At 50.0% G+C, this 13,486-nt stretch overlaps 1 protein-coding gene across 1 annotated transcript in view; it reads right to left on the minus strand.

Moving 5' to 3' along the window:
* The window catches only part of igf1ra (insulin-like growth factor 1a receptor), a 67,011-nt gene that overhangs the window by 13,325 nt on the left and 40,200 nt on the right, over window positions 1–13,486 (minus strand). The window contains exons 3-10 of the mRNA XM_062461669.1: window positions 5,561–5,864; window positions 4,557–4,693; window positions 4,069–4,213; window positions 2,679–2,887; window positions 2,408–2,534; window positions 2,082–2,317; window positions 1,778–1,945; window positions 1,352–1,559 (exon numbers count right to left, since the gene is read on the minus strand). Of these exons, the coding sequence (XP_062317653.1) occupies window positions 1,352–1,559; window positions 1,778–1,945; window positions 2,082–2,317; window positions 2,408–2,534; window positions 2,679–2,887; window positions 4,069–4,213; window positions 4,557–4,693; window positions 5,561–5,864 (1,534 nt within the window). The remainder of the gene's footprint in view (window positions 1–1,351; window positions 1,560–1,777; window positions 1,946–2,081; window positions 2,318–2,407; window positions 2,535–2,678; window positions 2,888–4,068; window positions 4,214–4,556; window positions 4,694–5,560; window positions 5,865–13,486) is intronic.

Genomic DNA, 13,486 nt, shown 5'->3' on the forward strand with positions numbered 1-13,486 from the left:
CTTCTCTCTTCCCCTCGACCCTACCCACTAAACCCCTGACCTTTGGAGAAAACCGCCTTGATTCAGAGTCCAGTCCCTGCAGTGGTGTGTGATAATGCTGGTTCTGTGACGGTGGAGAGGCTGTGCATACAACGGCCCCCAGCCAGAATACTGCCACGAGCCTGTTTCCTAGACAGCCCCGAGATAACAAATCAACAAAGTAAGAAAGGTGGGCGGGGTGGATGAACGACCAAAAGGAAGAACAAAAGGCTGCCTGTTTTATTGCTCCTTCATCTGAAGACATGTTGTTTCAATTCGACCAGAGCATCACACAGGGAAGGAGAAGGAGGAGAGTGAGTGTTGTGATGATTGACCTTGGTCCAGATAAGACAGGGAAGACAGTCCAACATGGAAACACTGCGCATGATCTAGTAAGCAAGTGCCTGAAGTGGAATCTCTGAGAAAAATAAACATTATATTCTATGGGGGTTGAATTGGTTTGAAAGTGTATCTGTAAACGTTTATTTTGTTATTCTTGGGTTATACAGTGTAGAGTAAGTAGTGGATATTCTGCTCTAGAGTTTCACACAGTCCTATGCAATCCCAAGAAGACACTTATGGCCATCTGGTATGTGGAGACAAATGATCTGAGCTCCCTCTGAAAGGATCTCCCTTTCAAACTGCAATCAGGCTCTCGGTATGAGCAAATGCGTCTGTGTTTCAGGGTGTTTCAGTGCCCTACGTGTGTGTTATAATCCCGTAGCAAAGTGCATCCGCATGTGTCCACGGTATGGAATCAAAGTCTTGAAACTGCAAAAAACATCCGCAGCCACAAGCAAGGTAGAGAGCTCAACACAACCCAGATGTCAGTCCCCGTGGTGGGGAACAAAAGCCGTAAGTGGCTGGAAGTGTGCAGCGGGCCCCGTCCCTTCAGAAGCCCTAATCACATCTCTCTCCTGGGTTTGTTTGTGCTGTCTAAATGACTGCCCGCTAGGCCCTAATATCCCGCCACTGCTGTCGTCATGGCGATGGAAAAAGCCACGAGGGTTGTGAGTAGGGAGGGTTTGGATCCTGCTCAGCATGTCTCCCTTTTAGAGCTCCCAACCAAGGCCTAGCCTCCCAGCAAGCACCCCCCCCCTCCTCCTCTTCCCCCATCCCCGTGTTTAGATCCTGCCGGGCCTTGAGAGGAACAATTACGCCACTCTGAGCTATTAAAGTCAACAAGGGGCCAGACTGTGTGCCCAGCTCTGTGATAGTCATCTCTATCCACTGAGAGAAGTTCTGGGAGCGTCCGGGGGCCAAACACTGGAGACAGATGTCTGCTGCCCCATCTGGGACTGGGCATGGAGGCTCCTCGCTGACTGGTACCTACCTGGGCGTGAAGATGGAGTTGTGCAAGACGTTCTCGAAGACTTTGCGGTAGGCCCGGTCGTCCTTCTCCTGCTGCTTCTCCTCCTTGGTCTTGGGGCAGCGGCAGCAGGAGCCCTTGTCTGGCCCGGATGAGTCCGGCTTGGTGGGCTTGGTGTCCTCCTCGGTGTCGGACAGGCCTGTGGCGGAGATCCGGATTGGGATCTTCAGCTCTGCAGGAGGGGGAACCACAATGTTTAACCCTGAAGGAACAGCTATGGACATTGAAAGCTGAAGAGCAGGGGTGCAGGTGCTACGTCTTTCCTTGAGGCAAAAAACTAAAACCAGTGAGGGAATGGACTCGAGTAAAAAAATGTATCAGGGTCAGAGGAAGAAGTTGAGTATTATGATGGTGGTGGAGATAATGGTGTTGATGGTGATGAAGGCTGACCTTTGGAGCAGTAGTTGTGCTGGTAGAGCTCCTTGTCCTCGGGCTGCTGTTGCCAGCGGAGCAGGTAGAAGGTCAGGTTACCGTTGGGCGAGAGGGGAGGGGACCAGCGGACCACCAGCTTGGACGAGGAGTTAGCATATGAGCGCGTGTCCTTCGGCATGGACGGCTCTGTAATGACAAGGCACAAAAAAACGGTTCTGTGTGTTACCTTTCAAAAACCTCTCACACCGCGACACTCGCTTACGACGCAAAACAATATGAGTCCTAAGAAAGTGTGTGTGTACGTGTGTGTGTGTTAGCTTACGCGACGGGCTGGTGCGGATGTACACCACGTCACTCTTGGCTCCTAGGATGTGTTTATCATCAACCTGCAGGGTGATGGCCTTGACGAAGATGGCATACTGGGTCCAGGGCTTGAGAGGCGACAGCAGGACACCGGGGTCAGAGTTCTTGTCCTCGGGAAGGTCGACGTCCACCATGTTCCAACTGTCTGAGCCACAACCGTCCTGACCGTCGAACTCCGTAATGTTCTGGAACGGTCTGGAACGCGGGGAAAAGCATACTAGGGTTAGCGGACACAGAGACCCAAATGGGGATGTGACGCCGTGCCACGTCAACACAGGTACTCACGCCTCCTTGAAGTAGACAATGAAGCTGATGAGGTCCCTGTAGTCTGGGGGCCGGTAGCGCTCCCAGGTCAACTTAATCCTGTTGCTCATGGTGCTGTTGGACTTGAACTTCAGGATGTGGCTCTCACCTACACACATGCGGGCGAGCAAACACATCACGCATGATAACAGCAAGAAACTAAATCCCTTTTTGGTTTGATTTTAACAGCAAAACAGTAACGAGCGCCTCTTAATGCGTGCTGGCCGTGCCGCAGCATTGGCGCAAAACTCACAGCTCGCCCTGTCCCCGTTGTTGCGGACGTCGTCCGCCTCAAGCTTCTTGGTGACGCCTGTGTTCTCCCACATCTTGTGGATCTCCGACATGCAGAGTTTGGGGTTGAAGCGGAAAAAGAGACTTCCGGCTTTGACGGTGAGGTTGTGCTGACTCCAGTCCCACAGGTACTGCAGGTGCTGGTTGTCGATGGCAGAGAAGGCATACATCCTGGGAAAAGAGAGAGAGAAAGAGAACAGCTCATGAACGACGCAGATGTTCAGGTAGCCATGGCAACTCAAGAAAAGCTGGCGGCGGCCGGTAGGGGAGCTACTCCCCGAAACCCTCGATTTTCGATCTGAGCTTTGGCTCCGAACGAGCCATCGGAAATGTTGTCAAAACGCACGGCCTAGTTTTCCATCTGGTGGCTGCGCAAAGTGTTAACAGGAGCGGACGTCAGAGGGGATCGGGTTTCCTGGTTGGAGGGAGTGTCCGTCTCGGAGCGAGGCACGCTCACACGGAGATGAAACAGGACCTGACCGACACTCCCAGCTCCACGCTGCACCTCAGAAGCGAGGAGAATGCCAGGCCTCCACAGAGGCATTCCGTGAGCTGAAACCCTAACCCTGGGAGAGATGACAACAAGAGGACTGAAAGGCTTTCCCACGACCTTTCTGGACATCTCCAGAAAAGCACTCTCTCTATCTCTCTCTCTCTCTCTCTCTCTCCCTCCCTCCCTCCATCCCTCTCTCTCTCTCTCTCTCTCTCTCTCTCTCTCTCTCTCTCTCTCTCTCTCTCTCTCTCTCTCTCTCTCTCTCTCTCTCTCCCTATCTGTCTCTCAGAGTGGATAAGCTGGAGGTGACATCATGATATCGCCGGTATAGGCCCGGAATAGGCCGGGGGACCTGAGTTTGCATTTAGACAACTCATACAGGGACTGAGGGAGAGGCAAAGTGTTTTTGCATGTGTGAATTCTTCCGTGCTCTCAATCATCTGAGCAATCAAACCCGTTTAGGTGGTACAAGTAGCTAAGTATACAGTACATTTTTTCAGACATATCAGACATTCTTGTGTCGAGTGTATGGTATATGTGATGACCCCTTATTGTATTTGTGAGGGAGACTAGGTGACTAGGTGCTAGGTACGGGCTCCCTACTGTAGACTCTGGTTCAAAGAGGACACGTCCCCTAATCCAAACACACAGCTCAACCCGGGGAGAGAAAGAAAGAGAGAGACAGAGACAGAGACAGAGACAGAGAGAGAGAGAGAGAGAGAGAGAGAGAGAGAGAGAGAGAGAGAGAGAGAGAGAGAGAGAGAGAGAGAGAGAGAGAGAGAGAGAGAGGAGAGAAAGAAACAGAAAAATAAAAAGAGAGGTGGGGGAACAGAGAGTACGCCAGAGAGAGCAGCCCTACCCATCGAAGAGCTCCTCCCCATGAATGTAGCGCAGGCTCTTGAGGAAGGACAGAGAGCCCAGCGTGTGGGAGTGTCTTATCCTCACATAGCCCGTCACTGTCTGGATCAGGCCCATGAAGCTCTCCAGCTCTGACACAATGTTATCTAGAGAGAGGGAAAACACACGCACGAACACACACATAGACAGCATGTGAGAGCCATGTCACTGAACACATTAAACACACACTAACGTCACGCTCAATGCTCTGGAGGCCGTGTGCACGGAGTTGTAGGAATGTTATCGGACGCGAGAGATAACCCTCAAGTCTCTCTGTCAACACAGTCAATAAATAGCATAATGGCATGATGGCGATAACTGAGTTGTGGCTCAGGCAGCTGATGTCATGTTGACAGTGTTGGACCACAACACAGTAGTTCTGCCAGCACCCACTCTGTCCAGAGGGAGGTGTGTGTGTGTGTGTGTGTGTGTGTGGGGGGGGGTACTTACTGCCACGGCGGATGTTGATTTGCAGGTTGCCTTTGATGACAGTGCAACCCATGAGAGACTGAGCGGCGTCCACAGAGTCGATGACCTTCGAGTCACAGATCTTATCGCACAGTCCGTCACAGGCGGTGCAAAACATGCTGTACCGGGGGGGAGAGGGGGACACGGGGAGGGAAGGGGGGAAGGAGAAAAAGGGAAAAAAAGAGAAGAGATGAGAGAGTTAAAGAACTACTGAGGGGACAAATTGGCCATAACAACCACACACAAAAACTCCCTAAAATTGCAAAAACACCCAGCAGTGAATTATGTCGGAGGCGAAAGGTAATCTCCTACGTCTTGTGATCTGTCCTGTGTTCTCATTGTGAACGCTAACTTTCCCAAGAGAGTGGCTTACTCTGTTGGCCTTTGAGACAAAACATGGCTAAAGTGTCCCAAAAATGGCTGGCAACAAAGACTCAACACAGAGCGTTTGCAACACGCCGAATCAAAACATTGAGTTAAACAAGTTAAGTTATGCCGAGTCACAACCAAGCAGGCATTCTCTTATCCTAAGTTAATGTCAAACAGCAGTGATGAATCTCTTTTAAATGCCTGTTGGCTGTGTTCTTTCCTGGGAATCTACAAGTGTTTGATCTTGTGTATGGGATGCTGAATTCAGCAAATCCCCCCCCCCCTCCTCCTCCCCCACCAACCAACCCACCCTAACCCCCCAAAGTGTTTCTGGAAAGTCAAGGGAAGTCCACCCCCGTCAATCATTTATGGCCTAATGTTGTTTTGCGCCTCAGGCCCTCCCATCTCCGAGCATGTCCTTGCGGAGGGGTGAGCGAGTGTTCCGCACACTGAGGGGGTGAGCTGCAGCGGAAGGTTCATACGCAGGTGAAAGAATTGCGACGGAAATTCGCACACATGGCCACAAAGTTACACGGCAAAGGCCGCAGTGGTGGGAGACAGCGCGTCGCCAGCGAGAGTCGCGACTTCTCCGTCCGAAACACCTCCTGTCGTCTCACCTGTTGGTCTCGTTGCGGGTGAAACCCGACGGGCACTCGGGCATGCACTCCCCCGCGTGGATGACGAAGTCAAAGTCGCTGGGCAGGTGCACGCGGGCGCACAGGTCCATGGTGATACAGCGCCAGCCCTCAAACTTGTACGTGTCCGGGGGGCAGCTGGCCACACAGCGGTCCTCGTGGAAGTAGTTCTGGCAGGCCGCACACGCCATGTCATTGTCTGGTTCCGTGCAGCTGCCCAGGCACTGGCTGTGGCAACACTCGCCCGAGTCGGTGCACACCCGCCGGTCGCATTTTGCTGGGCACTCTGGAATGGACAGATAGAGAGAGAGAGAGAGAGAGAGAGAGAGAGAGAGAGAGAGAGAGAGAGAGAGAGAGAGAGAGAGAGAGAGAGAGAGAGAGAGAGAGAGAGAGAGAGAGAGAGAGAGAGAGAGAGAGAAAGCGCGACCGAGAGGCAGACAGAGAGGGAAACAGAGAGACAGACAGGGGGTTAATAATCCACCTGATTCAGTGTATCTTTCGCTGCTTCTGCAGAATATTACTGTCAGTCTGTACCCCTGGTCACACTAATGCAGCTAACAGATAAAGTAAGGATCATCACTTAACGTTGCGACATGTTAATATAGTCTCAAAATCCAATGAATTATATTGCTTTTAGGTCTGCTATGTGGCTTTTAGACTGGAATACATTCATAAGTGTTTTTCTCTGGAGAGGAAAACCTGTTAAATGGGTGTACTATTATTAAACCTGTATCAAGTGGTACTGACTGAGGATAGCAAAGAGGGTTTGTAGGTAGGACGAGAGCCCTGCATTTAACCGTGTGTGTGTGTTTGTGTATGTGCACGATATGTGTGTGTATGCATCACTGCTCTGTAGGCATGTTTGAGGATGTGTTTGCAGTGAAACGGTCATGTCTGAGCAGAGCTGGGGAGGAGGGTTGGGAAGCAGAGCAAGGGACCAAGTGCAGTTCCATCGGGTTCCTGAATGTCAACACAGGAGCCCTCTCCACCCTATACCAGCCTTGTGAGTGATCGACAGAGCTGGCCTCACTGCAGGCACATTTTCCGCCTCGGACCGTTAGGAGACAGGGAAAAAAAAACGGGAGGGTATAATGGAGTCTCTCTAGCAGATGGGCAGTTGTTGATTCCAGTAGCGGGGGAGGGAGAGAGGGGGGGAGAGAGAGGGGGGGGGCTCAGAACCACAGGCTGCTGGGTCTAAACCACCACGGCAAGGGAGAAAAACCCAGTGCAGACTCTTGTGGCCTACTGGTAAACTCCTGGTCGAATGAATCGTTGCTCGTTATGCACCGTGGAGCATGTGGGCGATCCACACAGGACCTCCTTCTGCATGGCCTATTCAAGAAAGACAACAGCAGCTTCCCAGGGAGATGCTCCCCGTCTGTGGGGGCCGTGAGAAAATCGACCGTAAAACCGTTCTGTGGAGAAAACGCTGGCATGTTTCAAATTAAGCTTTTAGCAAACATGAATAACAGAATCCTCCCTGTGTTTGGTGAGGGCCACACGGCAATGTGGTATCAATAACAAACACATTCCACATGGCCGGCGCAGACAAAGACTTTTGCGGCACAGCAAAACAGGGTCCAACTGAACTCTATTGAAGATACTGCCATTCCTATAACTATTTGCATTTCCTTCAGCAGGCTCGTTTTGGGACCTAGTGTGACCTAAACATGACACGACTTGACTGTTACTGTTACGTAGCTTCCTGTAATAAGATCTAAAGATGTTAAGACCTAAGAGGTATTAATCCCAGTAATGACCACTTACAGACGGATAATCCTATATGTATTACGGTACATGGGATGGAGTCACTGGCAAGGAACACCAGAGATTATGGTGCTGTTCCACAGTTGCACCCCATGGGCACCAAACGATCAGCATGCCCGGAGCCGGGATGGAGTATGCAGTGAATGGATGTGGGGCAGGTTTGGGTGACCCAGAGTGTGTTTGCTTACTGCTGATTATCCCCCTGTCGAAATAGGAGGCCATCAGTAAAACACCCGCTCCAGGCGAGAGGGGCACACGGCCCTCCTGGTTCCTAAGCAACTGTCTCCTGGTGCAGATGTGGCAGGGAGAGGGGAGGATTCCACCACGAGCAGAGCTGCTCAGCACGGCTAGATGTGTCTAACCAGGCCTGGGGATCTGGGCTGGGGGGTGGGGGTGAGCCTAAATCCCGACATGTCGAATGATGCATATGCACTGTAGAAGACGGGTTCTGGATGTAGTAGTGGGTGGTTAGGCGGTAGAGAGGGATGATTGGAAGACAGGGCGGAATAGAAAGAGAGAGAGAGAGAGAGAGAGAGAGAGAGAGAGAGAGAGAGAGAGAGAGAGAGAGAGAGAGAGAGAGAGAGAGAGAGAGAGGGAGGGAGACAGAGAGGGAGGGAGACAGAGAGGGAGGGAGACAGAGAGGGAGGGAGACAGAGAGGGAGACAGAGAGGGAGACAGAGAGGGAGACAGGGAGGGAGGGAGGGAGGGAGGGAGGGAGGGAGGGAGGGAAGACATTGTGTGTTTTGGAATATGAATGGGGCTGCTGTCACGTGTCTGGTGCAGCGCTTTGTGAATCAGCATTGGAGAAAGAGCAGGTCTGCTGAGCTAATCTCTAGATTAATATTTTACGCTGCTTTCCTTCGTATCTCTGTACGTTAAGAATGTGTCGGCGCAGTACAGCAATACCGCAGAACTAACCAGACCGAATCAGATTCCTTTCGCAGGGGAGCCGATTAATCCCACTCTTAACCATTTCTCAGATTCCTGAGATTCTTTCTCACATTCAATCAAATCAAACACTGTTCACGAGGTGAACTGACTCGACTGGAACATTCCTGCCAAGTTCCTACAAAATGGAGAGAAATGCTAACATTCTCAGCTATTTGCTCCAAAGAACACATGGGTTTGATCTAACTCAATTCTCAAGATGCCTTTAGCGGAGGGGGGGTTAACTATTACAGTATAGGGTTATGAGTATGGATGCTATTGCGGACTGGACTTCCTTAAATAGCCCTGTGGCTTGTTTATGAGCTACATCACTACCACCTGGTCCTCCTGCCATCTCGGTGCAGTCTCCATGTTTCATAAACACCAAAGCAACAAAGTGAAGCCAAAATGAAACACAATCATTCCTATGAAAATAATCCATGGTGCCCTTACAGTGCCTATTCATGCTAGACTAGGGGTGGTGGATCTAGGAATAGATCTCCTTACTGGTATGGTGCAGGAAGAGGGCCAACAGCTGCAGATTTTCAAAAGGGGAATGGAAAACCAAACAGGAAGCCATTCATTCTTTTTTTTCTTCTTCTGGAATTCCACCAAAAGGGGGCAGCCCAGGCAAACTAAAACAGGCCCCTTCTCGGATGGCACTTTGCATCATTGTAACAGATTCCTCAATGGGGGAGACATTCCAAACATGCATACCTTCCTCTGGGAGGAAGGGTTGGGGAGTGGGGAGGGGGTTTGCGAGCTGCTATCTGACAATCCATATAAGTCGACCTGGTTTCCCTTTGTGGCCAAACACCCAGTGGTATCAAGGATACCATCTATATATATCAAGGCTCAGAGAGCAGGGCTATTTCCATAATGGCCTGCTCAGAGCACAGCTATGTCTCTGCATCATAGCTTTCCACTACTTCAAAGGAGAAGTGGACTACCTTAGTAGGGGACCCTAGTAGGACCTTAGTAGGCACCGGGGTCCCTTTAGGCATGTACAGCCTTCCTCTGCTGGTTCATGTACATGAATGACATTGCACTTTCAAGGAAAACCTTTTTGGTTTATCTTCGACCATTGTAGCTGTGCAATTCCGTTAAAGTAAAAGTGACTCCTACATTCATTCAATACGTTACTTATCTACCAATTTCTCACTTAAGTCTAAACGGTTCCGTCGGCCTTGCGGTGCTGACAGACAAATCAGACACAGGAGACAACAGTCCTGCTGCTCGCTAAAGCACTGCGACGTGATGAGTGGTACGGCCCAGCTCATCTGTAGCAAACCAACACACTGGGCTCCCCTCAGGCCGCTCAGTGGTACATTCCTACACACCCTTTACTAAATAAATAGGGGGTTACAATAGGCTGCAATACAAATAGAATGGAAAAGCGACCATGTGTAAAAGCCCACTGACTAAGTATTTCTGCTAGGGAACTAAATCAGTGGGGTATGTAAGGAATCCACAGTATGTTCCAGAAATCAGATGAATCAATAGGTAGAATTGTAATCCGATTTCGTTCTGTGCCAACACAACAGCAACTCTGCATTGCAGGCTGTTGTGACCTAACTGACAGAGACGTACACAGTGAACCCTGGCCATGCAGGGAGCAGACACGCGAGACAGAGCTCCTCTGACTGCACGCCAGCGATGTCAACACAGAAAAAGAGGGAGAGAGAAAAAGAGAGAGAGAGAGTGAACGGGAAAGAAGCAACGCAATAGGGGTTTAGCATCATGTGACCCCCCCCCAAGCTCATCCAGACGCACCCCCCCCCCACCTCCCCCCCACCCCTTCCCCCTCGTCTCCACCTTTCTGTGTCACCCCCCCCCCACACACACACACACACACACACACACAAAAAAGGCAACACAGCTCCAAGCTGAAAAGGAGACTGCAGGGCAGTCAACTCCGCCGTTTGTTTTTGACATCGGAAACGAAGCCGCGCCACCGCCGTCAGTGTTCCCCTTCTGAAACCATCTCCAGAGATGAGGCCGTCGTGCAGCAAGCCGCCCTATTGAAATGCACGACGTGTTGGCTAGCCAGACTGCTTACGTAGACTACTACACTGTTTACATATGGGGCAGTAGTGACGCATTTACAGGCAGAACACAGCTGCTAGGCGCTATCCCAGTACTGCATACCGTTAGTCATGATGTGGATTACACTGGATCACGGATTAATCACAATCTGAGATGTTATATCATAATTCATACGGGTACAAACCACAACAACGGTGTATGCTTTTATAGTGATTTCTATCTTAATAATAATGATGACGAATCACATATTATTGCCATTTTGAAATGTCATAACCAAAATGAATTATGTGTATGAACATGTAACAGTATGGTTTAGAAAAAATTGGAAATACAAACAATATGTCTAACATTCTAGTGTTCTTGCTCGTCCCATCTACTTGCACTGTGTCATGGAGGAGGAGAGGGATGGGAGACAGAGTCTTATAGTAAGTCATTCATTATTCATGTCAGGGGGAAGGCTGGGGGAGGGACTAACAGGACGCTATTTCTCCTGGGCCAATAGCAAGCAAGAAGGGGCGGTTCAAATCCAGATGACTGACATGTTATTGAGTCTGGAGCCGAGATGGTAAACAAGTCCTCCATGGCGTAGGGGTGGGGGGATGGGAGGGGGGAGCTGTAACCATAGCGATTAAACATGCCCTTCCAGTGGGGCTACCTACAGGGAAAACCTGGACGGATGTAGTCGATAAAAATAGGAGATAACATCACCCCTTGTAACAGTGGCTCCTCATCCACACTTTACCCCCAGAGCACCGCTGTGTTATGTTAGCGTGTCTGGGTGACATACAGTACTGCATCTGTTATTGTCATCCTAAGAGTTCTGGTGTAATCAGAATCACTCTGCTAGTCATCTTTAGAAAAACATTCCCACATGTGTCGCTATTATCACGTCATTCAGGGATGTGTCGGCTTGTGAATCACCTGACCTGGAATAAATCTCTATTCAAATGTACCATATGTTTGATCAGTCTGGTTGCTGTGACCTACTAAAGTACGTCCTGTTATAGTAGGCCTGGCTGTGTCAGACACACACACACACGTGCACACACACAGCCACAGTAGCCACCTATTATCCCAGAGCGCAGAGTAGCCCCTAAGTGTGTGTATTCTGTTTCAGAACCTGGTGCTGGGACACCCAGGAGAGCTGCGATCAGGCAGCCTGCAGTAGCTAGGTAGCAGAGCAGCAGGAGCAGCAGGAATGTCTGCATCCCCCAGTCCTGTGCGAGAGCTCCAGTAGCCAGCCACAGTCTGACCCCCAGCTTCCAGGGCTCTATCAGGCCACATCCTCATCCGGCAACCCGATCGGCCCCTGGAGGCCCCCAGCGGAGAGCTCCAGACACTTGTTTAAACCACATCGTCACGTGGAGGGAGACAGGAGGCTACCTCCTCTGCGCTCGGCTCCACACAGCCAGGGGCAGACCACAGCATCCTAGTCTACTGTTACAGAGGAACAGTAATGGACTGATTGTATGTTTGTTTTTTTTATGCATTTAGAAACACCCCTCTCTTGTGACTGGGTCATTCTGGTGGTGTGACTTTGTGGTGTTTTGCTTGAGCAGGTTTTCTCAATAAAGACAGCTGGCACAGGAGAGCCTGACATATCTCTTTTTTCTTCTTTGTGTTGCATGAAGGTGCGTGTGAACTCGTTCCTCCCGGCCTAGTGTTTTTGGGTCTCTTCTCCCATGCCCACTATAGGCCAGCACTGTGTTTTTCACAGAGCTATGCGCTGGTCTGTATGTTCAGGCATGCATGGCATTTCCCCTCACCCCCGTTCACTCACAACAACACACGCCCCTTCCTTCCAGCCTTGGGCCACGGCCCACTGCACAGCTGCTGCTGCTGTTGTTGTTGTTCTGTTGTTAGGCATATGTCTAAACATAGGAAGGTACAGTACAGCATTTGGCTATGCTGTAGATAAACTGTTATGAAATGCAATGTACAATGTACAAATGTTTGTATTTTTTCTTTCTTAGTTTTTTTTTTCTTTGTCTGTATTTGAATCTGTATGTGAATCTACTACAATGTCTTCATAACTTGGAAGAAATTATGCAAGCCATCACGTGACGTCCGGTTGGTGCAGTGTTGGTGGTTAGGACTGGACAGACAGTTGTGGTGAATGAGACTGGGTCACAGTGGTTCTGTGAGGGTCAGAGGTGAGTTGAACAAAATTAAGCTCTGCTCCACCCCAGAGATCCAAGATGGCACCTCAAATGACTGCCTCGGTCGGTCGGTGCGCTGTGTTGATTCGTATATGTTCATCGTATGCACCTTCCCGCCACAGTAAATTCCTTGTTTGTGTGAACTTACATGGCGAATAAAGCTAATTCTGATTCAGATTCTGACAGAAATCACCCTCGGGGACATCTGTACTCATCTCTTGAATTCGCGAAGCTCCTTCTATGACATCTTACGGAGAATGACTTTGGCTTCAGTAAGTGTTTCGTGCGCTCCTGAAAAACAGGCTGTGTTTACTGGTACGGAACATCTGAACGTGTCTTTTTCGACCTCTCTCTTCCTCCCGTCTCTTACTCTCTCGCTCGCTTTCCCTATCTCGCTATCTCTCTCGCGATCTCTCTCCCTCTCACCTGTCTCCGTCTCACCTGTTATCACTGATGGTGTGGGGACTCTAAACTGCCTACTCAGTCAACCCTCTGAATCATGACTCATGACGGTGTGTCATGTGATCCTCACTCGCGTTTCTAAGTCTAGCAGGATCCCTCAGCTGCCTGTTCTGTGACCTTCAGACCGCCAGCAAAAAAAACTGGATCATGAAATGGCACAGGGCGAGAATATTATGAACGTTCATTTTTGCGGCTAACCTATTCACATGTCAAAAAAAGCTAAGCTGTGTTTCACACTGTCAGCAGGGGGAAATCAAGGTTCCTGGCAATTTTGTTCTGGCCACGAAAAAGATAATGACATTCATAGAGAACATCAACACAGGAAGCTCATGGGGTTAGAGCTGGCTAGGCTCGAGCATCCATGCTTAAATACACATCAGTATGGGAAAAGGCAAACTGCGAGAGACCTGAGAGGATTTTCTTAACAGATCCAAAAGTGTTTCCTCTCACTGTTAGCCCGATCTAAAAATACCTGAGTTCCCACATATGCTTCATTAAATACTGTGTATTTCCTGGCAGCCTCGTGTCGGTGAGCTGGCAGGCTGGC

This window comes from Osmerus eperlanus, chromosome 5 (assembly GCF_963692335.1).
Source record: "Osmerus eperlanus chromosome 5, fOsmEpe2.1, whole genome shotgun sequence".
Classification (NCBI taxonomy): Eukaryota; Metazoa; Chordata; class Actinopteri; order Osmeriformes; family Osmeridae; genus Osmerus; species Osmerus eperlanus.